At 54.1% G+C, this 26,208-nt stretch overlaps 3 protein-coding genes across 3 annotated transcripts; 1 reads left to right on the top strand and 2 right to left on the bottom strand.

Annotated features, from left to right (window-relative positions):
* Window positions 1-679: 679 nt before the first annotated feature.
* PGRI_073920 (putative IgE binding protein) lies at window positions 680-1,310 on the top strand (the record flags this gene model as incomplete). The annotated part of the gene is made up of 2 exons (XM_040795106.1): window positions 680-928; window positions 987-1,310. 2 exons carry the CDS (start codon window positions 680-682, stop codon window positions 1,308-1,310), a joined length of 573 nt encoding a protein of 190 aa, XP_040652783.1.
* Window positions 1,311-1,641: 331 nt separating this feature from the next.
* Window positions 1,642-2,825, bottom strand: PGRI_073910 (putative L-serine dehydratase; the record flags this gene model as incomplete). Its single annotated transcript, XM_040795105.1, has 3 exons — window positions 1,642-2,569; window positions 2,629-2,682; window positions 2,734-2,825. The coding sequence occupies 3 exons, from the start codon at window positions 2,823-2,825 to the stop codon at window positions 1,642-1,644; spliced, it is 1,074 nt and encodes a 357-aa protein (XP_040652782.1).
* A 978-nt stretch (window positions 2,826-3,803) lies between these two features.
* PGRI_073900 (AMP-dependent synthetase/ligase) lies at window positions 3,804-25,934 on the bottom strand (the record flags this gene model as incomplete). Its single annotated transcript, XM_040795104.1, has 6 exons — window positions 3,804-14,006; window positions 14,070-21,887; window positions 21,949-24,164; window positions 24,218-25,298; window positions 25,389-25,822; window positions 25,865-25,934. The coding sequence occupies 6 exons, from the start codon at window positions 25,932-25,934 to the stop codon at window positions 3,804-3,806; spliced, it is 21,822 nt and encodes a 7,273-aa protein (XP_040652781.1).
* Between the last annotated feature and the right edge of the window lie 274 nt (window positions 25,935-26,208).

Raw genomic sequence — 26,208 nt, 5'->3', positions numbered from 1 at the left:
CATGACGGTAGGCGTGAGGGTTATTAGAGTGATTTGACCAATATCATAGAGGAATGTATAAAGTACGGAGTAGATGTCATTCGAAATTGGATAAATTGCGGGTTAAACCGACTGTTACCGCGAGACAATCTCGCATAAGTGGTGATAATGCCAATTATAAACTGAGACAAGGGCCAAGATCTTCACCCGAACTCCCCGATTCTTCTAAGCTTGAGGATATTCAACCCACTTCAAATCATCTTCAATCCACTATGTTATGTATGTATCAGCCACTTGGATTCACGTAGAGCTGTCCCTCATTCTTGGCAGACGAACGGTACCCCATGTCTCACATATCTTCGCCTGACCGACGAAAAATAACATCCTCGGTAGTAACCCAACCTCCCACCGTTGCATAAACCATGCACAAGATGATTATATTCGGAATATGGAGTATACGCTACTTCAATATTGTCTCAAACTCTCACCATCCATCATCCGCTAATCCAATGAGTGACTCTCTCGCCACCTTAGCCTCCCTAGCGGTCAAATCCGACATTCAATGACCCTTTGGTCCAGGAATGTATCCAGCTTCTATTTATATAGCTCACCTGGTCTATATAAAGAGGTCCAACAACCGCCCATTCTTGTAATTCAAAAAACAATCTAATCTAATTCAATACAAAACAAATCCCTCACAATGAAGTTCACAATCACCACCCTAGCCCTCCCCCTCCTGGCTGCCTCCGCACCAACCCCCGAACCACCCGCAAACCCAGCATTCGGCGTGATGGCCATGCGCTCCGCCTCGCCCATCCACTTCGCACAGCTAAACGCTGCCGGTCAGAAGTTCTACCTCCACGGAGAAACAGCCTCCTACTGCCCAGAGCAGGTCGAACACTGCCCACCCGGAAAGCAAACTGTTTTCGCTCCCGGCGGCGGCTCTCTGGTATGTCAAATATTACACTATTCACAGCGTATAGAGGACCCCAGCTAACAATAAACAGGACGTCATGGTCCCAGGCGGCCAGCAGGTCTACGTCGACCCCAACGGTGCCCTGAGCTTCACCCAGGCTCACTCGGCCAGTATCCCCGAGGGCTCCGTGCGCGGTCCATTCCACTACGCCGCTGATGAGCCTTGGGCTCACTACTCCTTCGCGGGTTGGGGTGCTACTGGCTTCATGGCTTGTCCTACAGATGATGAGCGCTGGCAAGTGTTTGCCGCCATCCAGAATGCTACTGTGCCCCATGGAAATGTGGATGAGTGTCTTGGGTTCTCTGCTGTCGCTTTGACTTACGATGGGGAGATCCCTGCTTGGCAGTATATTTAGATGTGGCCAATGTGGTTTCTAGCTTTTGGCTTTTATGTTGCTTTGATATGTAATGTATCATAACGCTCGTATATCAGGCATTAGGATTTAATATACGTATAGTCTATGTCATATTGGGGTTTAACGTTGACGAATATTGTACTTCTATAGATGTACATCGCCACTTGCAGTAACGGGCCGAGAAGCTTCAGGGAATCCCGCATGGTTTCACAGTCTACAGTCAGACTCGAACTAAGTTAAGTCAATATGTTAGTATAATGAGTAAATTGAGTCCCGTCCCAGAAATTCCACACAGACCGTTGGAAATTTCTACCTTTCGTCCCCTCTTCTTTCATTTCCAACCGTTCGCAAGCTTCTGTCGATAATCCGTGATCATCTCAGAAGTGATACCGCTTCCTCCGCAAACAATGATGACAACCCGAGTGTCTGGTGTTAGTTCCATAACCTCCCCTAGTCTATCTAAGCCAATCTGAACGCTGATTCCACAAGCCAATTCGACCTCCAACCGCAGCTCATCACATAAACGCACAACACCCCTCGCAGCATCAGCATCGGTTCCCACGAGACTAGAAACTTCAACACCGGGTGGAGGGGATTGCGCATTTTTCAGCGTCTGCGATGCCACGCAGAGTGCCCCTAGGGTGACAGCCTGGGATGTAACCGCGGGTATGGATTGCAAAGAGCCTTCGCGTAGTGAATGTGCTAGCGAATCCGCGCCAGCAGTTTCAACAGCAACAACTCGAACCTTTTTCTCCAGCATCGGTTGATAAGTCGGTAAATGTCTCTCGAGACCATCAACCAGACCATTCATGAGGCCGCCTCCACCCACGCTGCAAACAATCGCATCTGCTGGGAACGAATGAGTTTCGTCATTTCTTGGTGGTAACTGCTTAACCATTTCATCGACCAGCGTTCCCGCACCTCGCCAGATATCACGGTGATCGAACGGCGGAACATAGACGTTCTTGAGCAGATTCGAGCCATCTTGGTTTTCGATAAAATGGTTACGCAGATATGTATCAGCCTCGAACCAACTAGCCCCATGGCGGATCACATCCGACGCTCCTGCCGCGCGGAGTTTCTTGATCATCATAGGCGACGTGCTGAGGGGCACAACGACAGTACAGGGACAGCCGAGATCTCGGGCGGCTATCACTGCCGCGAGCCCCGCGTTCCCCCCTGAGGAACTGAAGAAATGCACTGTTTTGCCATGGTTGGATGGATCAGAAAGGGATGTAAGAATTAAATTTCCAATGCCCCTGGAATAGTTGTCTTTGGGTTAGACTTTCTTTCTGCTGTCGGGGAATAACGAACTCACCGTGATTTGAACGAGCCGGAAGGTTGGAGGGACTCGATTTTGAGGAAAATGCGACTAGAGTTACTCTTCAGTGTCTGCTATTAAATCACATACAAACAATCTTACCATCCGGCAGCCTTGGAAAATGTAGCCGACTCAATGAGGGGCGTTTCAATCCAGGGTTTCTTCAATTTGTGTTCTGGATCAAAATGGCCCATTCTGAAGTGAAGTCGGGGGTAAGAATTGTAAATTGTAAGATCTTGGAATGAAATATATCAACTGCTCTGAGAAATATATCTCCTTGGGTAGAAAGCGGCCAGTTATATAGGCCGGTGCTCTCGGGCCGACGCCCTTCGCATGACATTTGGATGCAGAACATTGTGAATGATGGAAAAGACCTGTGCAAACTAAAGACAGTGTGAAGAATTTAACAGCTTATTTCTATTCATTGACTAATATTACGAAAACAGGTAGCTCATCACAAGGAATCTCCAGTCCCCGTCAACTTTCGACTTCCAAGGTTGGCGAGGACTAGACATGATGTAAGCGGGATTTGTCTGAAGTTGAACCCCTTTATTAGGAACTATATTCCGCCTCTCTTTCGGGGATTACAGTGTGTATTATAGCTATATTTACTGCTCTTTAGTATCTTTAATAGAGAAATCTATATAAAAAGGGTCTATATTGATAAATCTCAACTTACTGTTTTTAAGAAAACGGTCTAAAATATATTTATAGTCTTATGTTTTGGATGGAATTCTGATATATAATATATCTACGCAAAGGACCTCAGAAACACTATGTTAAGAGCTTCTGTATAAATAAAGATATATCTAAATCTATTTAAATTCTACTTTTCTTATTAATAATATTTCCTAGTATTAATACTAGCATCAATCTGAAAGGCAGCCTAAGTCACATGATGGAGTACGTATATGCTCTAGAGATAGGCTTATAGGTATACAAAATAGGTAGTATTAGGATAAAAAAGTTCATGAGTGTGCTATGCTATAAATAAAAAGCCAAAAACTATTTGTGATTCATAACTATACAATGTGCAAAATCAACGATTTAAACTGAACACAACAAAATTTCACTGCAGTAAGGAGAAAATATAGGAAACAAGGGACGAAAGAAAAGACGCCAATTCGCCAGTTAAAAAAAGACAACATGAGCAAATAAATGCAGAGCCGCATTTACTGGAGCACCCGCACCATGGAATCCAGGGAAGAATGCTGCACTAGTGTCTCTAGGCGCACAGCACCACCAACACCGTGAACTTGCAACTCACAGAGCAGCAGAGCCATGTGTACCAGATCTCCTCCCGCCTCAAAGAAGTCTACCTTGCCATCATCAATCCGAGAATCAATGGGAAGGATCGTACGCCACGCCTGCTGCACCGCCGCCCGGACGTTGGTGTTCGTAGTCGGCAGAGGGCTCTTCTCAACCAATTCGTCAACTGGGCGCTCTTCTCGACTGTGTAGAGGGAGCAGAGCCGGTGACTCCCCCTTTTCGTAAACGGGCGTCTTTTCCACTGGCAGGGCTGCCCACAAGCGCAGCAGACTGCCTAACTGCTCAATCAGCAACTCCGCCGCGAACGGCGTCATGACTGCCGATGAGGTGAGCAGATCTAGGTCAACGTAGCCATCGCCTGTGGGAGTCGACAACACTGAAACATCCGTGAGGTCGAGATCAGCGCCCATGAAACCAGGCTCATAGAGGGCGGTGGCATTGTCCTGGTCTAGCTGCAACGCACGGTCGGGCTCAATATTTTGATGCTGCACCACACTGCTGAAGTGAGACCAGGGCTTCCAGTCCGTGCAGTCACGTATGATTTGACGGAAGCCAAGGAACTCATGGGGTAAATTTGCTACCTGTTGCTGCTGCTGTGCCAAAAGTAGTTCGAGCACTGTCTGACGTGCATCCAAGCGTGCGCGAACTGGCACTACATTCAAACAAGGACCCACCACAGTGTCAATGTTCGCCAATGTTGCGGCAGAGCGATTGGCGGTTGTGTGTCCGAAGACGACATCGGTAGAGTCAGTCAGGCGTGCTAGCAGCACCGCCCAAGCAGATTTGAGGACCGTGGCTGTCGTGATGCCATACTGGGGTAGCGAAACCACTGGAACTTGCTGGCGGGTAACATGCAATACGCGCTCCGTGGCATCGTCGCGCAGGCTGGGCTTGTTGTGCACGACAAAGCGGGTCTCTGGTGAACCGGCTAAAAGTTTGCGCCAGTGTGAGTGTGCAGCAGTAAGATCTGCTGGAGTAGTGTCTTGGAGGAATCGCGCAAAGGAGGGAGTAGAAAGCTGACTCTGGCCTTGGTAGGCACGCTGAAGGGACTCCCAGAGGGTTGGCAAAGACACACCGTCATATTGCGCGTGTGACAGGCGCATCAGCAGACGGTGTGACTGACCGTTTGGATGCACGGCCAGTACAAACCGTACATAGGGCTCGGACAGCTGGAAATCGTTGGCAATGCCCTTATCGTACAGGTCTTGAGTGAAGGCCGCGAGGTCGGTGGTAGTTTCAACGTCGAAGCAGGGCTTCAACTTGTGCAGAACCACCTGCCAGAAGTGGCCTGCGTGAGGTGCGAAGACCGTACGGAGAATGTCAAATTGCTGAACCAAGAAATAACAGGCCTGACGGAGGCGTTCGATGTCAGGAGCACCGGGACCATCGAAGTAAAACCAGTTCAGCATCCAGCGCGACTCGCTCAGATGGCCGACCAGTGCGACATCCTGGAAGTCCGTTGTATGCTGAATAGCAGCGATCGCGCTAGGAACAACACCTATCCGTGGTGCCAGAGCCTCAGCGAGGGCGAGATCCAGCGCGGGAGCTGTCGCAGTCGTCAACTTGGGCACCAGTGGTGGCGTCTCGGCCCCCGGGGTGGGTGGCATTTGGGTACTTAGGTAGGCGGCTAGATCCGCCAGAATTGGGTGAGTGAAGAGATCGGCGACAGTCAAACTGAGTTGCGAATTGCGAGCGAGACTGGCCAATTTCATGGCAACAATGGAATCTCCACCTAGGCTAAAGAAGGTGTCATGAGCGCCAATAATGGAGGCGTCGACAGCGAGAGCTTCGGCCCAGAGACCGGCCAACCTGCGCTCCATTAGAGTCTCGAGCGGGCGCTTGATTACACGATCCAGGAGGGAGTAGGCTTGCAGCTGGGCGTTCGACAAAGTGTTTACGGCGCGGCCCAGCAGCTTGCGGTCTGTTTTACCAGATGCATTTGTCGGAAGAAGTTGCAGAGGGACGAACAGTGCCGGCAGCATGTAAGGCGGAAGCATCGCACGCAGCGCCGCTTGAAGGTTAACCAGTGTTTGTCGAAGCTCTGGCGTAAGGGCCTGCGCAATCGCTACGAGCTCCATGTCAGGCACGGGGCCAGACTCCTGGTAAATATAAGCCACCAGCACCTTCTGGCCATTGCGACTGGCGAGGGTCACGCTGTCCACCATGGTGGAGTAGCCAGGCAGCAGAGTGCGCATGTGGTGCTCGATCTCGCGCGGCTCGATGCGACGACCGTAGACCTTGACCTGGGTATCTGCGCGGCCGAGATATTCAATGCTACCGTCAGGGAAGTAGCGCGCGAGATCGCCAGTACGGTAGACAAGGGAGCATTCAGACCCAAGCTGTGTCTCAGTCATCCATGCAAGATCGCGACGGAAAGCGGCGTTACTGGCCTGCTCGTTTTTTAAGTATCCTCGGGACAGAATGGGACCCTCGATAAGCAACTCGCCCACGCAGCCTACCGGGGCTAAGCGATGCAGATTATCAGGCTCAGCGATCCACAGGCGACAACCGACAGGCAGACCGATGTTGGTACAGCGATCATCCGGCCGCTTGAAGGGACCGGCGGCGCACCAGACTGAGGCTTCGCTGGGGCCATAGGCATTTATCAGGGTGGGCACGTGGCTAACCCAGGTGCGAAGATTATCCTCCGTGGGACACTCACCGCTGAGAATGAGCGTCTTCAGCGATGGTACCATTGAAGGCTGGACGAGGTTGGCGACAGTAGGTGTGAGACAGGCCCAATTGGCACCGAGGCGACTAACGGCACCTGCTATGTCGTTGAGTCGGTCCTGCTCTGAGATTATACAAACCGTCGCACCAAGAACCAACGGCGCGAAAATCTCGGCGTAACTGATGTCGAAGGTGTACGCAGCATACTGCAGCACTCGCGAGCTGGGGGTGAGGTTTAGCGCTGAGCTGAAGGCGACGATGCTGGTATGGATAGCGCAGTGGTCAATCACCACCGATTTGGGTTTACCAGTACTGCCTGAGGTGAAAGTCAGGTAGGCTGGCGATGTGGCGTCAACGACCGGTAGCGGTCGGACACTTGTGGGACTGCTAGGCAGCTTGGACGCCATGGTGGAATCCACGACTAGCACATGGTCAACTGGCAGCATCGCCCCTATGTGCTCATGACGGGGTGCGGTAAGAATGTACTGCAATCCTGTGTCGATGGAAATCTCTGAGAGTCGCGCAGGCGGATGCTGGTGATCTAGATGAATGCAAATTCCGCCAGCCTTGAGCACGGCGAGGAGTGCTACAACAGCCCAGCAGGACTTGTCGAAAACCAAGCCAACTGGATCGCCAAGGGGCAGATTGAGATCGATGAGGACTTGAGCGAACTGCGATGAGAGGTGGTCAAGCTCACCGTAAGTGAGATGACCATCCCAAGCCTCAACGGCAGACCTATTCGGATAGGCGCGGGTTTGGGCACATATCTTATCATGCAGAGTGGAGGCAACCGGTTCCACGGGGGGTCCCATCCACTGGCGCAGCTGGGCCAAATCAGACGGCCCTGTCAGCGTCAGATCAGAAAGAGAAGTTTTGCATGGCAGTTGACATAGCTGTTGAAGCAGATGCTCGAAGTGCTTCAGAAGCCAGGTCATCTGGGTTTGGCTAATGCGGGCGTCGTCATATTTCACTTCGACATTCAGATCGGCGTTCGTGCCCAGCTGGCATTCCACGATCAATGGATAAGTGTCAAAGTTTAAGTCAGAATCTGTGATAGCCTCAAGGCCGAGATCCGCCGCGGGAGAGTCGAGGGGAGGCTGAACAAAGAAGAGATGACCGACGTCGATCGACTCTGAGGCAGGCAGCAGCCGACGGATATGCTGAAGCCCGACTTGCTCAAAAGGTGTCATGGCCTGGGCCTGATCGTGAATACGACGCAGGAAGGAGTTGATGTTATCCTCTTTAATAACCCGAACGCGCACTGGGACAGTTGCGATGGTTGGGCCCATCATGTCGGCCACGCCGCGGAGAGGCACTGTGCGGCCCGACAGCACATGGCCGAAAATGACGTCTTCAGAGAGCGTGTAGCGCTCCAGCAGGAGGGCCCATGCGGCTTTGAGGATGGTAGGGGCGCTGAAGGGGAAGGAAGAGGTAGAAGAGCGAAGTGGAAGGGAAATTGTGTAAGACTGCGAGCGATTGGGACGAGGAATTAGGGATGACGCTGTTGCAGCAAGGGGAGGAGGGGGGAATGGAGCGGGCAGATCACCATCTAACTGCGTACGCCAGAAGCTATCGCGCGCGTTAGCATCAACGCTGCCGAGGTAGTGAATAAACTTGTTGTAAGGAACAACGGGCGGCAAGGCTGCTAGGCCATGGCGATAAATGGCCTCGGCTTCGTCAAACATGGCGGCTTCACTCCAGCCATCATAGACGGCATGATGAGCTGTGTGCACAAGAGAGGACCGTGGATCCTGGGTGGTGCCGGGAAGGATGGCAAAGCGCATTAGTGCCTGGCCATGGTGCATGGGAGTCATTTTATCGGCGGCGAGATACGCCTCCACGGAGTCGCCCGACTGCCACGCTATGCCTTCGTGCATTACTACCTGGAAGGATTGGGTGGCGACACTGGAGTAGATGATGCGCGTGCGCATGATAGTCTGACGGCGGGCGAGAAGCTCCCATGCCTGTTGGTATTTGTCGACATCCAGATTGAGAGGTAACCGGTAGACAGCACGCGAGACGTATGCGGTTTCGTCACGCGCCGTAAGTGCCATCAACGCCTCCTGAGATGGAGTACATGGATAGATGTCCTCAATTGCATCCTCCAGGACCGCACATTGAGCCATCGCCTGAGCCATCACCTCGGAGACGTAATTGGGGGACACGAGGCTGAAGGGCACTGGGGCCGAGTTTTCTAGCGCCTGCATATCAGAACCGCAATCCATCGCTGCGGCCATAGCGCCTAGCGTCGGAAACTCCATAATATCGGCAAAACTGAGTGGCAGGCCTGCCTTGGTGGCCGCGGCCACGGCCTTCATGGCAGCAATGGAGTCTCCACCTAGGTGGAAGAAGTTGTCCTCCACACCAGTAGCACTGACGCCCAACACATGGGCCCAAATGCCCGCCAACGCCTTCTCCATAGTTGTGGTGGGCGCCGTTTTTGCCACCTGCGTGAGGGCATATGCGCCCAGCTGCTCGGGCGTGAGCCCGTTACCGACCATGCGCAAGCTCTTGCGTTCTAACTTGCGCGACGGTGACAGTGGCATGTGTGAGACAGGGATGAAAAGTTGTGGTACCATATGGCGAGGCAGGTCCACCAACAGCCGGGCTTGCAACGCAAGGAAGCGTTCCGGTCTTCCCTCCTCCAGCGGTAGCAAGAGATTCTCAACATCCTCTGAGACGGCATCGCTTTCACAAATGAACGCGGTCAGGATCTTGAGCCCGCTCCGCGTAGTGGGACTCAGAACCTCAACGGCCACCTGGTGCGAATCGTTTGTAAATGCGCTGCGGATGCGATGCTCGATTTCGCCTAGCTCGATACGCTGACCATGTAATTTGACCTGCGTATCTTTGCGGCCGATAAACTTGAGGGTTCCATCGGGATTGTATTTGACCAGATCGCCAGTGCGGTAGATGCGTCCGCACTGGTAGGATTCGGGCCACCAGGTTGGTGCGGAGATGAAAGCGGCTGCCGTTTTGGCCGGCTCGTTCAGATAGCCTCGGGCAACGATGGGGCCCTCAATCAGAAGTTCCCCGACGGCGCCGATGGATACTAGGCGATCCACGTTTTCCGGATCGACGATCCAGGTGGTGCAGCCCAGGCCGCGCCCAATGTTACTGGGGTCACGGAGCGTGGCAGTGTTCACGTTGCATGTGGATGAGACACAGCATTCACTTGGCCCGTAGGTGTTGATGATTTGTACCGCACCAGCCCAGCGCTGGATGACCTCTTTGGTGAGAGATTCGCCGCTCAGAGCCAGAGTCTTTAGCGATGGAATGCTGCTAGGGAGCAGCAGGTTGGCGACAGTGGGAGTAAGTTCTGTCCAGGTTACCTGGTATCGGGCCATCGCATCGGCCAGAGCATTCATACGCTCTGTCTCACTGGGCACACAGACACAGGCTCCCAGCATCAGGGAGCCGATAATTTCCTCGAAGCAGACATCGAAGGTGTAGGCGGCAAACTGGAAGGTGCGTGTGCCCGGGCCGATGCCCATGGCAGCACAGTGAGCCCGTAAGCCGGTGACAAGGGAGCGGTGTTCCAGGATGCTACCCTTTGGCTTACCAGTACTACCTGAGGTATAGACCACGAAAACAGCGTTGTCCGGCCGGACGCGGAGTCCTGGAGGCGCAGATGGGGGTAGCATCTGCAGGTATGCACCGTCAACCGGGAGCACGCCCTTGGGAGGAAGCAGTGTCGAAAGCATGGCTGAAGATTCTGGATCGCAAAGGACCAAACTGGCATCTAGGTCGTTTAGTAGCAGCTGGATACGACTGCTGGGATGCTCCGGGTTGAGCATGCAGCCCACTCCTCCGACCTTCATGACGGCAAACATGGCGACAATGGTCCATGAGCATTTGTTGAAGCAAAGAGGGATGTTCATCTCCGGCTCAACGCCGCGTGCGAGCAACTCATTTGCCAGCCGATCCACCAGAACATTCAGTTCGCGATAGGTGAGCTGGACATCGAACGAGGAGACGGCTGGCGCATTAGGTTGCAGACGTACCTGCTCCTCAAACTGCTCGTGAACAGACGAATCGATGAAAGGGGGGTGATCGGAGTTCCAGGAAAGAATTTGGTCCAAATCCTCGTTGCTGATAGGACCTACCGGGTCCATAGAATCATCCACGGTGTCCTCGGTGGTGGTGTCATGCACAGCTTGGAATCGCTGAATGGTGCGCGCATATTGCTTGAGTATCATGTCCATCTCGGTGACTGAGATGAGGGAACTATCGAACTGTGCCTTGATCTCCACGCAGCTTTCCATCAGGTTACATTCCACTGTCAGGGGGTACGGGTCGGCCTGTTGGCTCTCCAACGTGACAGGTGTCAGACCCAAGAAGTCGGACTCATCCATCGGCGCGCTTCCAGGCTGGATGAGGAGCAAATTCTGGAATTCGACAGCCTCACGAGCCTGCTCACCCATGCGTCGGATGTTCTGGAGCCCAGTATGCTCAAAGGGAATCATGTCAATGGACTGCATATGCACGGCCCGGAGGAAATGAGCCGGCGACTGGCCCTCGCGAACATGGACGTGGATGGGGACTGTAGCAATTGTCGGACCCAGTACCTGGTTGATTCCGGCCAAAGCGGCATTCCGACCAGACAGTGTCGCCCCGAAGCTCACATGCTCCGAGTCTGTCAGATGCGACAGCACAACCGCCCAGGCTGCACGCAGCACAGTCGGGAGCGTGATATCAGACGGGTTGCGGGTCACAGGAACCGAGTGCGTCTGGACCTGATTTGGAGACACTTGGTAACTGCGTGTGTGCAGGAGTGGGAAGGTTGCAGCAGGGGTTGCGCACTGCGCTGTCCAGAATTCAGTGGCCGAGGCCGGACTGATGCTTTGTATATAGTCAATGAACCGATTGTAGGGGACCTCAGGCAACGCAATCTCTTTGTTATATTCTGCAGAGACCTGCTTAGCCAAGGTGGACATGGTCAGGCCGTCGTAGACTGCGTGGTGTGCAGTCCAGACAAAGTATCGGAGGCCTGAACCCTCCAAGACCGTGAAGCGCGCCAGGGGCCGGCCGTAGGTCATGGACTCGGCCGCGTCTTGGGCCAGGAATGTTGTCAGATCAGTTCCCGTTCCCCACACAATGGGATTCTGCAGCAATATCTGGAAGGCACCGTCAGCAGTGGCAATGATCCGGGTGCGCAGAATGGTGCTGCGGGCGACGACTGCTGCCCATGATGCCTGGAAACGCGACATATCGACATTCTTTGGCAATTGGAAAACCTCCTGGACCACGTAGGCCGTGGGATCTTGACTGGTCAAAACCATGAGTCCCTCCTGGAGCGGCGTACAAGGGTATATATCTTCGATTGCCGTGGGCTCGACCTGGCACTTCTGCGCGGCCTCAGAGATGAGAGGCGCTAAATCTAGCGCAGTAGGGAGCAGAGAGAACGGCTTCAACGGTCGATCCTCATGCGGAGCCAGAAGGCGCAATTCTTGAGCCATACCGGCCAGAGTGGGCTGCTGGAAGATTCCATTCATCGTCAGTGCCAGGCCTTGACTTCTGGCAGCGGCGATGATACGCATGGCTCCAATAGAATCTCCTCCCAAGCAGAAGAAAGTGTCAGTAGGACGAAGAGCACCACGATCTGGCAAACCCAAGACCTCTGCCCAGAGATCGCGGAGGAGAAGCTCGTTGGCCGTGAAGTGGGCGGTCGTCTTTGCGGAAACAAGACGGTAGGACTCCAGTTCCGGCTGCGAGAGGCCAGCTACCAACTGATCCAAGGCCGCGCGGTCAACCTTGTGATCTGCCGTCAGAGCAAGGCCGTTAAGTGGGAAGACAAAAGCGGGCGACACAGCCTCAGGTGTATGTTCCTTGAGCGATGATATTAGCGACGTGAATTGTTGGCGCTGCACGTCTGACATCACCAGCAGGGCAGGGGTCGCCTGGACCTTTTGGGTACACTCGACATGGAACATAGCTACTTCTTCAATGGATCCACGGCGGAGGATGGAAAGTACTGCGTGCTGTGTAATTGGGAGAGTTGATTGCACCTGCTGTTCGAGGAGGGCTAGACTCGACGAAATTTCGCTGGTGACCCCGAGATGCTGCACCAAGGACAGCTGGTGTCCTGATGTCCATCGGCCGAGGTCACCTGTACGGCATAAGGGAGTGCCAGACAGCCACGGGGCATCCAGAAGTCGATCTTTGCGGCCCCGGAGATAGCCCCGGGGCACCACTGGACCATCCACCAGAACCTCTCCAACACAATCCACCGGCGCCAGCGCTGCAGGATTGAATGGGGAGCGGATCCACATCCGCCCGAGGTTCGACGCAGGAAGGAGCTGCAGAGCAACACTGCCAGCAGGAGAACCAGAGAGAGATAGCCAAATCGGCGATTGAATCAATTCGTGTGGATGAATTAACCTGATGTCGCACCATTTTGCGAGCAAAGCAGGGGCAATCTCTCCCCCAGCCACCAGCAGAGTCTGCAGAGATGGCACTTGAGCCGGGTAGGTTAGGGCGGCCTCAGTGGGACTTGTAATGGCCCAATTGGCCTGGGAGCTGCACATGGCCTCGGAAAAGCTGGCACCATCAGCGGGAACGATGATTGTACTGCCGTTAATCAACGAATACAGCGTCTCCACTATGTATAAAGGCGAGGCTGCAGCGCTGAACTGCAACACCCGGGTATCGGCGCCGAGCCCAGCCACTGGTCCCAGCAGTGAGGCGACAGTGCTGACCGTGCGATGCGTCAGAAGTGCCCAGTCTGCGCCGTCCTGAATGGCTACCGCTACTGTATCAGGAGATAAACAGTTCGGCGGCGCGAAGACCGGGAACGCATCGTCCCAAACGGCCATCGCACCCGCATCGACAATTACTGAAGTGAGAGATGGCTCATCGAAATCGGTAGCATGTTCCCTGCCACATAAGACTACCCTGGCTTTCATAGCTAAAAATATCTCCTGTCGACTGTCGGAGCTAGCCTGCGGGTCCAGGAACAGCGAGGTCGCACCCGCTTTGAGAACGGCTAGCATAGCCACTAGAGCCCAGGGTGAGCGCGAGAAGCGGAGAAGAACTGTGTCTCCCGGTTGCACGGCCAGACCCTGCAAGTCACTGGCCAGAGCACTTGTCATACGATCGAGTTCGTGATACGTGAGTTTGACCTGGCCATCTGTAGATTGCATCGCGACAGACATGGGATGCTGCTCTGTGTGTTTGGCGATGAGCTCCAACACTGTAGCTTCTACTGCCTTTGGTGTAGGCTCGGGGGACATCTCTGGCAAAGTGCTCATTCCTGGGGAGGCGATATTCAAGTTCGATAGCAGCTGGTCCGAGCTAGTGGTGATGGCGAGCAGCACGTTGGTGAAGTTCTGCAGCAGGCTGTCGGCCTGAGTTCCATTAAGCATGGATGTGCGGTAGCTGAGATGAATCTCCACGCCCAAGGCCAAGCCGGTGGTAATGTTGAGATCGACATCATACTGCAGAACAGCGGTTAGCACAATGTGGAAGGAGAGGGTGACCTCAAGACTGGATCAACTTACCTCTGTTGGATCAACTTGATCGACGATCTGGAACTCAACTTGTGGAGTTGGACCATCCACCGGCTCGCGCTGGAATGAGAGAATGGTGTTGAACAAAGCTGCCTCACTTTTACCCAAGGCGTGCTGGATAGAGGCCAGAGAGGTCTGCTGATGTGGCAGACTGTCCATGTAATCGGACTGGACTGCCTGAAGCAGGTCGCGCACTGACACTGCATCACCGACATGCAGTCGGCATACCAGAAGGTTGATAAATGGCCCGATGGCGTCATAGATGCCCTCCATTGGAATGTCACGACCGGAGGCCATATATCCGAAGCAGACATCTGACCTGCCTGTGTATGCACGCAGAACGAGGCCCCAAGCCGCCTGGAACAAATTGCTGAGTGTGAGGTCCTGGGACTCACAGAATCTTTGAAGTTGGCCATCTGCGTCAATGTGAATAGTGTGCGACTGGAAAGCCGCCGCGGGCAACTCAGTGGGCTGCAAGTCGGGGAAGTGGCAGGGCTCCAAATCAGCCAGCCGTGCGGTCCAGTACGCCAAGGCATCTTCTGGTGACCGCGAGGCAATGTAGGCCATGTAGTCGCTATAAAGCGGACCGGGAGTGGTAGGAAGGGTGTTTTCGTAAGCTGAAATGAAATCACGGACGAGCAGTGCCATGGAGGTACCATCGATAAGCGCGTGGCTTACCTCAAGTTGGCAGTAAACTACCCCAGAGGCTTCACAGATGGTCAGTCGATGTGCGGGGACTGGCTGGCGGTAGTCTGGGGCGGCCTGTTGCCGAATGAATGAGATTACATCGCCATCAGTGCCCTGATAGACAAGTCGCTGAACCTGCGGTGTGTGGGAGCGAAGTACCAGTTGGTCATAGCCCCCAGCACCGTTCAGTGACTCAACGAAGACGGTGCGAAGCAGGGAATGACGATCCACAGTGCGTTGCCAGGCCTGCAGCAGGCGTGGCACATCCACGGGGCTAATATCAGCACGCGGAACAATCTTAAAGAGCTGGCGCACCTCGTAAGTTCCAGGTTCGCGAGCCTGACTGATGAGAATGCCTTGCTGGATTGGCGAACAAGGATATATGTCTTCGATCGCAGACTGTGGGAGGCCAATGGTGGGAAGAGTCGTCGTGGTCAGCGTTGTCAGATCTTGGTAATTAATTTGTAGAAGTGGGAAATCGCTGATGGAGTATTCGACGTCACTAGCAGCGAGCTCGGTCAACACAGAGGAAAGAATCGTCTTGTAGCTCTGCACCCATTGTCGGATTCGATCCTGATGGTGGATGCTGCTGTTGAAGAAGAACGAGACGGTGAGACGTCCGCGCGAGATGGCAGCACCGATATCGAAGACAGCCAGCCGGCCCATCGTGTCCCCGATATTCTTGATGGAATCACCTGCTAGGAGCGGCTCTTCCTGCAATAGAGCCTCCTCGCGCTCGGTATGCTGTGACTGACCTAGGTAATTAAAGCAAATCTCCATAATGCGGTGATGTGCGAATTTCTCGCGGCTGTCAGCATTGAAATGGCGACGAGTGTTGTATGCAAAGCCATTGTCCTTGAAAGCGCGACGCGCATCCTTAGTGCGTTTCACTGTATGCTTGATGCTCTCATGCTGGCGCACGCGACGATAGATGGGGTAGAAAGTAGTGAACCACCCGACTGTTTCGGAGAGATCAATTGAAGGCTCCCACGGTTCTCGACCGTGGCTTTCGCTGAATATAGCGGGCATTGTGCGGTCGGGGAACGACTCAACGAAAGACTGCTGCAGGGCAGCAATAAGCAAGTCGATCGGCTCAGTGCGGAGCGCCGTGTTGGCGGTGGTCAGCAGGAGAGCAGTAGTTGCTGCATCGAGTGTGAACTGTAGCTCCTCACCACCCTCCCACGTCGGCAGCCGTTTCAAGCCCCAGTATTCCAAATTCGCCGAAGGGAGGGCTATTGGCAGGTCGGATGAGGTCGTCAGGCGTTCAGAATACTGACGCTGTTCCTGGACCCAGTGTTGATACGGCATTCTGGATGGGCTCTGAGAGCCAGGCGAAAGTAGCAGCAACTCCAATTGGCCTAAAATGATGTGCCATGATACTACATCGACGATCAGGTGGTGTGCGATGAAGGATATTAATTGTCCATGTTGGTCTGGCAGCATGAAATTGTCGACCACGAAGATGGGACCATGCTCGATATCGATACGGCGCTGAGAAGTCATAATAATCTCCATCATCGCCGCACGGTTGGCCACTTGGTGGCTGACCACCGGAGCTGAATCGTGAGCTGGGCTCTGCACCAGCTGAACCCATTGACCATTAGCCTGCTGGCTGAATCGGGCTCGCAGCATCGCATGGCTGGCCACCAGCTGCGTAATAGCCCGGGAGAGGTCTGAGTGCGAAATAGAACGTGTCGCACGCATTAACACACTTTGGTTGTAGTGGTGATTCTGCTCTCCCTCACCTCGCGCCACCTCGTCGAAGTACAGCTGTTGGATTGGAGACAGTTGAAAGGGCACATCATACTGCTCTTCGCGAAGCACAGCACAGTGCGTGGCGGTGATGGCGCGGGCGGCAACGGCGGCGAGAGACTTCGCTTGTAAAATATCCTGGACGCTAAGCTCGATATCGTTTGCGCGGCAGCGTGAGACAATCTGCATGGCCGTGATCGAGTCTCCGCCCAGACTAAGGAAGGAACGATTTATACCTATGGATTCGACAGGCAAGTTGAGAACATGGCTCCAAACCTCCGCCATCTGCTTCTCCAGCTCCGTAGTTGGTAGATGCACAGTTGGCGCTGTAATGTTCACTACAGTGCGGTAGGTCTCATCGGACATGTTGGCCACCCAGCGCGAGATTGGCATCCGGTTGACCTTGCGAGATGCTGTCAATGGAATAGAGTCCAGGACAAGCCAGATAGTTGGGACCATGTAGGGTGGCAGCGCTGCGCCGAGCTCTTCCTGCACCTGCTCGATCTGTGGCTGTGCTTGGGACTGGAGAGCGTCAGGGATAAGCGCAACACGATCTCCCTCGACTGCAACGGGTTGTAAATCTGTTAGCGCGATCACAGCCACTAGCTTGCCCTGACAGGGACCAGTTTTGGGCAACATGACCATGCCGGCTTCAACCTGAGAACGGGAGCGCAGGTGGAACTCAATCTCGCCCAGTTCAATGCGCTGGCCATGGTGTTTGACCTGACTGTCTTTCCGTCCAGCGATGTTGAGTGTGCCATCCGCGTTGTATCGCACCAAGTCGCCGGTGCAGTAGAACTTGTATTGTGGTTCTTCCTTACCGTGGAGCCAGGCCGGATTCCCAATGAACGCGGCCGTTGTCTTATCTGGCTCATTGAGATAGCCACGCGAGACATTGGGACCTTCAATAAGCAGCTCTCCCACACAACCAATGGGAGCTAATCGGTTATAGTCCTGGGTATCCACCACCCAGTACCGACAACCAATTCCACGGCCGATGTTTGCTGGCGACACGGTGGCGCTCGGGTTGGCATGCGAGGCCCAGATAGTGCATTCTGCTGGCCCATACGAGTCGATCAAATTAACCTGACTCGCCCATTGATCTACCAAGCTCTGCGAGACTGCTTCTCCTCCTAGAACGAGCGTTTGCAGGTCGGGCACGTCGTGAGGATCGAGCAAGGCCGCCACCGTGGGCGCCATGAATGTCCAGGTGATTCGCATGCGGTTGATGGTGGCCGCCAGATCATTAATGCGGTCGTGCTCTGTTGGAATGCAGAGTGTGCTGCCTTTCATGAGCGTGATAAAGACCTCTCCCATGCTGACATCGAAACTGAACGAGGCAAACTGCAGCACACGTTGATCGGAGCCAGTAAAGCCAAGGCCCTCACCATGCTGGATAGCCACAGTACATACACTATTGTGTTGCACTATGATGCCCTTGGGCTTTCCACTACTACCAGAGGTGAAAATAACGAAAATCGGATTTGTAGGCTGAATGGACGGTAGTGGCAGAAACGTTTCTGTGAGCTCTGACAGGCCAGTGATCAGGGCTTCACTGATACCAACCACTGTGGTGTCCACTGAAGCAAAAAGTCCAGCGAGCTCCGGCGAGGCCAACACCACCGATGAGGCTGTGTCCGCAATCACTCCCTCCAAACGTGAGATGGGATGATCCGGATTCAACATCACGCAGCCTCCGCCGCATTTCACCACCGCCAGCATGACGACAATTGTCCACCGGGACTTTTCGAAGCACAATGGTACAAGTGACTCTGGCTGAATTGAGTAGTTGGCCGAAAGCCAGTGGGCCAGTTGCGAGGATTTTTGTTCGAGCTCGCTGTAGGTGAGCGATCCATCCCATGCTTCGATGGCAATATGATCCGGCCGAAGATGGGCCTGCTTCGCGATCTCATCATGCACACACTTGTTTTCAGATTTGGCGGGGATCGCATTCCATTCCCATATTTGTTGTTCATCTTCGCGACTGAATACGTCAATATCCCGGAGAAGACGACCAGGTTCCAGCTGTGTGAGTTGGCCCAGGACGTGTTCGAAATGGCCAAGCAGGCGCTGTGTCTGATCTGTACACAGGACAGCATCATCGAAGCGAGCTTCAAGATGCACCTGTTTGTCTGCCAGATTGCACTCAACCACCAATGCATACGGATCAAAGCGGGTCATGTCAGTGGGAACTTTGACCAACTCGGTGAGCCCATTCGCCTCGTCCGTCTGAGGCTGCACGACAAACAAATTGGTAAATTCGGTGGCCGCAGCCGCGGCCGGACTGATTCGACGTATCATTTGCAGTCCTGCATGCTGGTGACGCATCATCTCAACATTCTGGTCCTGCTGCTGCTGCAAGAATTTCTGGACCGGCATCTCGCCATCCAGATGGACATTGATGGGCAATGTCGTAATAGTTGGACCCACCACATGCTCAATGCCTGGAACTGGCACATCTCTACCAGACAGAGTCAGACCATACAATACATCTTCCGCGTCCAAATAACGCGCAAGCACAATAGACCACGCCGCCCGCAGCAGGATGGCGAGTGTTAAATTTGATCCCTGGGGAACAGCAGCCGAGATTGTGCGGTAGCAGGTTACCTTGGCAGCCGGCTGGTAGGCTGCTGAGGGCAAGCGAGGGAAAGTAGCCGGAGGCTCTTGGGGCACAAGCGATGCCCAGAAATTGCGGGAAGCATTCTCGTCGGAGTTCTGGATGAATTGGACGAATTGGGCATAAGATGGAGTTATGGTGGGTGACAAATCTCGTGTGTAAAGCTGTGCCAGCTGATCTAACAGCAGTTCAACGGTCCAGCCGTCAAACAAGGCATGATGTGAAGTCCAGATAAAAACAGTCGACTCCCCCTCCGAAATTAGAGCGTAATGACTCAGTGGCGCACCTGCAACCACCGACAGCGCCTGAATACGCGTCAGGTAATCGCTTCTGGATGGCGCTTGCTCCCACTGTATGCAGGAGGCGGACGGGGTCAAGACCACCTGATGCGAGGTTGCATCGATGGTGACCAACCGTGTACGCAGAATGGGATGGGTATTGACGAGCACCTGCCAGGCCTTCTGGAAGCGTGCCACATCAAAACCGGCGGGAAATCGGAAGGCTGTGGGGGCAACATATGCACCATTGTGGGTTGTCGACATGACAAACACACCTTCCTGAAGAGGAGTAGCAGGATAGACGTCTTCGATTTCGTCGCTCGAAACCGAGCACTGTGTGGCTGCATCGGCCAGCAAGCGTTCCCGCTGGATAGGATCAATCGGCAGCAAAGAGAAGGGAGCGTAAATGGCTGGCTCCGCAGCTTTAGGGAGTCCGACACATTCAGCCATGTCTAATAGTTCGGGATGCCCGAAAATGTCGGCCACACTGAGCACGAAGCCGGCGTGCCTTGCGGCTGCCACCAGCTTCATAGCGCCAATGGAGTCTCCACCCAAGCGGAAGAAACTATCGTGGCGACCCACGGACTCGGGGTCTTTGCGCAAAACCTTGGCCCAAAGGTCTCGCAAGCACTGCTCTTGCGGACTCTGCGGTGCAGCTTTAGCACCTTGCGCTAGCGCATACATCTCCAACTGCTCGGTGGAGAGACATTGGACGGCGCGGCGCAAGGCAATGCGGTCGACCTTTCCTGAGATGGTCATGGGGATGTGGGAGATGGGAATGAACAGGCTGGGCACCATGTAGCTTGGAAGTGTCTCAGCCAGGTTCTTTTCTAAGGTGCGCAGCTGTTCGGTGACGTCAGAAACCAAAGGCACGAAGAGCGGTCCTTTGTCCACGGACGGGGCATCGAGATAGAGGAATGCCACAAGCGTCTGTGGTGGCAGCACGACGGAGTCAACAGTGATGTGTAGTGCTCCCGGCATGCTCCCGAGGATGGCGTGTTCAATCTCGCCTAGCTCAACCCGCTGCCCGCGGATTTTGATTTGAGTGTCCTTGCGACCGATAAATCGTAGCTGTCCGTCAGGGTAGTATCGTACCAGATCACTGGTTTTGTAGAAACGCCGTGGCTCCCCTGTTGCTTTCTTGGGCAGCCACATAGGGTCTTCCAAGTAGGCCGCTTCCGTCTTGGCGGGGTCGTTGAGATAGCCCCGTGTCACCAGGGGCCCTTCTATAATGAGCTCTCCAGTGCAACCCACGGGCATGAGTTTATTGGTGTTTTCTGGGTGCGTCACCCACAGCCGCGTACCGACGGCGTGGCCCAGATTTGCGGGATCACTGGCCGCGGTGAGTGGGTCGGTTCCCATACTGTAGATGGTGCACTCCGTTGGACCATAGACAATGCGAATATCGATAGCCTCTGTCCAGCGGGAAATGTCCTCTCGTGAGATGGCCTCTCCTCCCAGGATGACCTTTCGCAGGGTAGGCACCGTCTCTGGAGACAGCAGACTCAGCACGCGGGGAGTCAGGAATGCCCAGTTAACGCGTAGTCGATTGATGGCACCAGCGAGATCATCGACTCTGTCCTTCTCGTGGGGAATGCAGACCGTTCCACCACCTACGAGCGTGGTGAATGTGTCTGATACGCTGGCGTCGAAAGCGTAGGCCGAAAATTGAAGAACGCGGGCAGACGGGTCGCATCCCCATTCAGTCCCATGGGCGAGAATACTAGTGATCAGAGAGCGGTGCTCGAGTACAATGCCCTTAGGCTTGCCAGTACTGCCAGATGTGAAAGACACGAATGCCGGGTGAGAAGGCTGTGCCTGGGGCAACTGCGCATTCGGTTGCGGATCCGGCAGCTGCGCTAAAAAGGCTTCATCGATGACCACGATGTGTTCAATGAGGCCCTCTACGACAGGTACGTGTTGCGCTGCCACGACCGCGATGTGTGATGCGCAATTCTCAACGATATCCTGGATTCGGGTTCGGGGATGGGCTGCACTCAATCCCACGCCAGCACTGCCGGACTTCATGATGGCCAACATGGTGACTGTAGCCAATTTAGACTTCTCGAAGCAGTGAGGAATGAGTACCTCAGGACCCGCCCCGAGGTGAGCCAGGTGGTACGCCAGCTTCTCTGACAGATGGTTTAGCTCGGCGTAGGTGTATTCTCCGTCCCAAGCACAGACCGCCTGTGCGTCTGGCCGCTGTAATACCTGGGCGTAGAAGTACTCATGCACAATGCCGGGTGCAGCGACGGGTTCCTTGTGGTTCCAACCGAAAATCTGGTTGCTGTCTTGCTCGGTAAAAAGGTCGATTGCGGTGGGAGAAGACTGAGGGTGCATGAGGATGCTCGAAATGGCACCCGCGAAAGTGTTGGCCAGATTGGTCGCATCGCCATCCGATAGCAGCGAAGACCAGTAACCAATATCAATCTTGACGGTTTCTTTGCCAACATGAATGGCGACGGCGAGATCAAACTAGTATCTGTTAGCAAAGAAGTCGTGAAGCACCATACAACCAACGTGAATGAATACTGACATCGGTTGGATCATCTTCTTCAAGGGGCCGGAAAGAGAGTGACTCTCCATACGGCTGGTCAGATACATCTCTTTGTACTGATACAATGCTGTTGAATAGAGGCATGCCCGAAAGGTTCAAATTGTGCTGAATCTGGGCCAGTGACGTGTGTTGATGAGGTAGAGCATCGAAATACTCATTCTGCATAGAAGCAACAGTGTCGAGGACAGTGTCTTGCTGAGCCAGCCGTACGCGACACACCAGCATGTTGATAAAAGCCCCCACCGCGTGCTCGATGCCCACAACTGGAACATCTCTGCCTGCGGCAATGTAACCAAAGCAGACATCTTCGGCTCCCGTGTAGGTATGCAAAATCAATGCCCAGGCTGTCTGCAGAACATTTGCTAATGTGAGTCCGTGGTTCTCGGAGAATCGAGACAGTGCAGAAGCATCGGTGAATGGCACCGGCACGGAACGGATCTGCTTGGGGTTGCCCTCTGCTGGATACAAGGGTACTATGGTCGGCTGCACACCGTCCAAATATTTTGTCCAGTATTTGAGTGATTTGCTGGCAATTTCCGGCGCATGAATAACATTGATGTAGTCGCTGAATAGTGCAGGCGGCGCCGAGAAGGATTGGTCATCGAAGGCCTGCGAAAGTTCGTGGAGGATAACCTCAGTAGAGCCTCCGTCAACCAAGGCGTGGTTGATCTCGACTTTAACAAAGACATTATCACCAGCCGCACGGCAAATGGTCAAGCGATGCTGAGGCTGCGCAGGCTGGTATGTTGGTAAAGGCAGGGCTTGAAGAAACTTGATGACGACGGGCTCATCGTGCTCGTCTAAAAGTTCGTGGATCTGGATGCAGGCCGGAGCTTGCTTAAGCACGATCTGTTGGAAACGACCAGCTGTGTCGACGAAGATCGTTCGAAGCATCTGGTGCCGATCTACCACTGCCTGCCAGGCCTTTTGTAGACGTTCGACAGTGGTGAATGCATCTCGGGTGGACTCTACTCGCAGCACCCGACGGACTTCGTAGGTGCCAGGGAACTTGACTTGACTAAGTAGAATGCCGTCCTGCATGGGCGAACAACCGTAAATATCCTCTACCTGGTTGCGACTGGTCAAGCCTGCCGCTTCTAGAAGAGTATTGTCCACGCTCGCGGCCCGCTGGGCCGGGTCAGAATTGGTCATGTTCTCGGAATTCTCTTGTCCCTCTTGAGATGAGTCTGCAGGCGCCTGAGTTGCCCGTGCGGCCAATTCAATAACGTTAGCAGCGCGCAAGACATCTGGAACCGAAACGACCAGCTGCTGCTTACGGCAACGGGCCACGATCTTCAAGGCAGTCAGGGAGTCACCGCCAAGGGCGATGAAGGATCGGTTCGTCTTGAGCTCTGCGGCAGGGATTCCCATTTCTTCCGCCCATATCTGCTGCATTTGCAATTCCACATCGGTCGAAAGACAAATCTCAGGTGCATCATCACTCACACCGGCAATCTCGCGGTAGATCTCGTCGGACATCTCATGCAGCCATTGGGTCATTGAAACGACGTGGACTTTGCCTGATGTTGTGAAGGGCAGTGCGGCCAGCACCACCCAGAAGGTTGGTATCATGTATGCTGGGAGATGTGCGGCCAGTTGCGCAGTTATTTCTGGCAATAAGAGACGCGCAAGCTGCGACTCCTCCACGGGTAAACCATGGACACTGGTGTCACGCGGACCATCATAGGGGAAATCATGCAGCGATAGGACGCCAACCAGTCGACCTTGACAGGGACCCTCTTTAGGCAGCAAAACCAGGGAATGTCGGACGTGCGAATTTTCCGACAGTCGCTGTTCGATTTCGCCGAGCTCCAGGCGCTGTCCGTTGAGCTTTACTTGGCGATCTTTGCGGCCGATGAAGTTGATAGTACCATCACTGTTCTGACGAACCAGGTCTCCTGTCTTATACAGCCGGAAAGCCGGCGGCGACCGGGGCAGGAGGGCAGAAAATACAGGAAGCTCGTCTAAAAAGACTGCAGCTGTTTTGACAGGCTCATGAAGATAGCCCCGAGCGACAATGGGGCCCTGAATTACGAGTTCACCAACGGCACCAATGGGAACAAGTCGGTCATGATCGTCGGGATGCACCACCCAGCACAAAGCGCCGTATCCAACGCCAATGTTGGCTGGATCAGACGTGAGTGACAATGGCTCGTTGATGGTCGCTGCGACGGAGCATTCACTGGGGCCATAACCTAAGGAAGTTGTTAGTGGAGACTTCAATTGAGCCCAAAGGAAGAAAAAGTACCGTTGATCAGATGCAACTTGTCGGCCCATGTTGTCACATCTATGCGCCCGAGACCTTCTCCACCAAGGGCGAGCGTCTTCAGGGTGGGCACCGAGGCCGGGTCAATCATACGCACCAAAGAGGGCGTCATGAATGTCCAGGAGATCTGGAGGTAATTGACAATATGGGCGATCCCAAGTGCCGCCTGTTCATCGTCGCAGAAACAAATACAGGCGCCGGTAGTCAGCGTGGTAAAGATTTCCAGCATGCTGACGTCGAATGTGTAGGGCGTCATTTGCAGCACCCGGCTGGAGGGGAGGATTTGGCCGGCCTGTACGTGTTGTGCGGCGGCTGTTAGGAAGGACTCGTGCTCGACCACACATCCCTTGGGAGTACCGGTACTGCCTGAGGTAAAGATGATATAAAGGGCATTCCGCGGCGTAACGGTGACAATGGGGGCCTCCGTCGCCGTCGGTAGCTGTTCGAGGGCATCTTCAGAGACGGTCACAACAGAGAATTCGCTATCCCAGAGACCAGCATGTTGGACTGAGGTCAGCACTATCGGGGCTTGCAGCTGAGCGAGCAGTCCTCGTAAGCGTGTTTGTGGCTGTTTGGCATCCAGGTTGACGATGACGCCACCGGCCTTGACGACGGCAATCATGGTAACAATCGCCCACTTCGACTTCTCGAAGAATAGTGGCACTGATATTTCTGGGCCGACTCCAAGTTGAACCAAGTGCTGCGCCAAGCGATTTGAATACGTTTGCAACTCGCCGTAGGTCATACGACCATCGGCTCCTTCGATAGCCATGGCGTCAGGTCGCGCCTGGGCTGTCTCATCGACGAGGTTGTGAAGACAGCGTGAGACCACAGCGGGCGCCGTTTGATTCCACTGGGAGATCTGCTGCAGCCCTTGTGGACTCATCATACCGACCTCGGCGATTGAGAGATCAGGTTGACGAATAATTTCTCCGAGCACATGGCTCAGGGTCGTTGCGCAGTGATGGGCCTGTGCCGCGGGAAGCATGTGTGTGGGAAATTGTAAAAAAATTCCCAAGTGATCGGGGGTTGCTGTCGCCTGGACGGCAATGTAATCTCCAGTCTGTTTGAATCATTTAATATCTTCTTTCACTGCAATTTTATCCGCTGACGCCGACTGGATTACCAAATTTCGACTTCAGATTAAACGCACCTCTTCCCACTCTGGGGCATTGCTGTCCGACAATAGCACTACGTTGTTGAATGCTGGATGGCCTTCCACAGCCGTCCGCTTCTGCAATTCGGACAAGCTTGTCGCCGACGGCACTGCCATGCTCGTGTGCACCTGCTGTTCAGCCTCCGCCAAGGTCTGCTGTACTGTTCGTCCGCCGTCAATCACGGTCTCAGACAAGCCGACGTAGGGCACCCCGGCCACGTATCGAACAAACAGGACATTGACCGCCTCCGTGTCAGCGTACGCCGCGAGCACCAAAGACCAAGCAACGTTCAACACACTCATGAGCGTCAATCCTCGGGGCGTGCAGAAGCCTGCCAGGGCTGCGGACGAGATGTCCGACCGCAACTCCAGGGCAATTCGTGTCTGGCCAACTGTTCCACCAACTAGTGGCACGGCCAGTTGTTCATCATCTAGAATAATTCCGTCAGTCAAAAGTGGAAACAGGGATGTACCTGCTTTGAGCTCGAATGGCAGCTCAACATGGTCAAGTTCCATGGAGGGCTGTTCGCTGTAGTCGCCCATGGTAAATTAGAAGCGCTTTTGTGTAGGTGATAGTGATTAATACGACTCGTATAGGAGCCGTGGAGTGTGCGATGAATGAATGTTAAAGGTGTTGGATGGGATAGATAGTCCAACAACGAAGCTTCACTGAGAGCGCGAGAGTGTAGGGCAGAATGACGGACGAGACTTGCGCAGTCAGAAAGCCTGGGAGATGCTAACTCTTGAACAGGTTACTACTTCGCGATATGCCCACGACTTTTTGGCATTCGCGATCGCATGCTTTCGTGCAGGCACC

Source organism: Penicillium griseofulvum (genome assembly GCF_001561935.1).
Source record: "Penicillium griseofulvum strain PG3 chromosome Unknown contig_6, whole genome shotgun sequence".
NCBI classification, from domain to species: domain Eukaryota; kingdom Fungi; phylum Ascomycota; class Eurotiomycetes; order Eurotiales; family Aspergillaceae; genus Penicillium; species Penicillium griseofulvum.
Note: the sequence above shows the minus strand (reverse complement) of the source record. Positions and strands in the feature narration are given on the sequence as shown.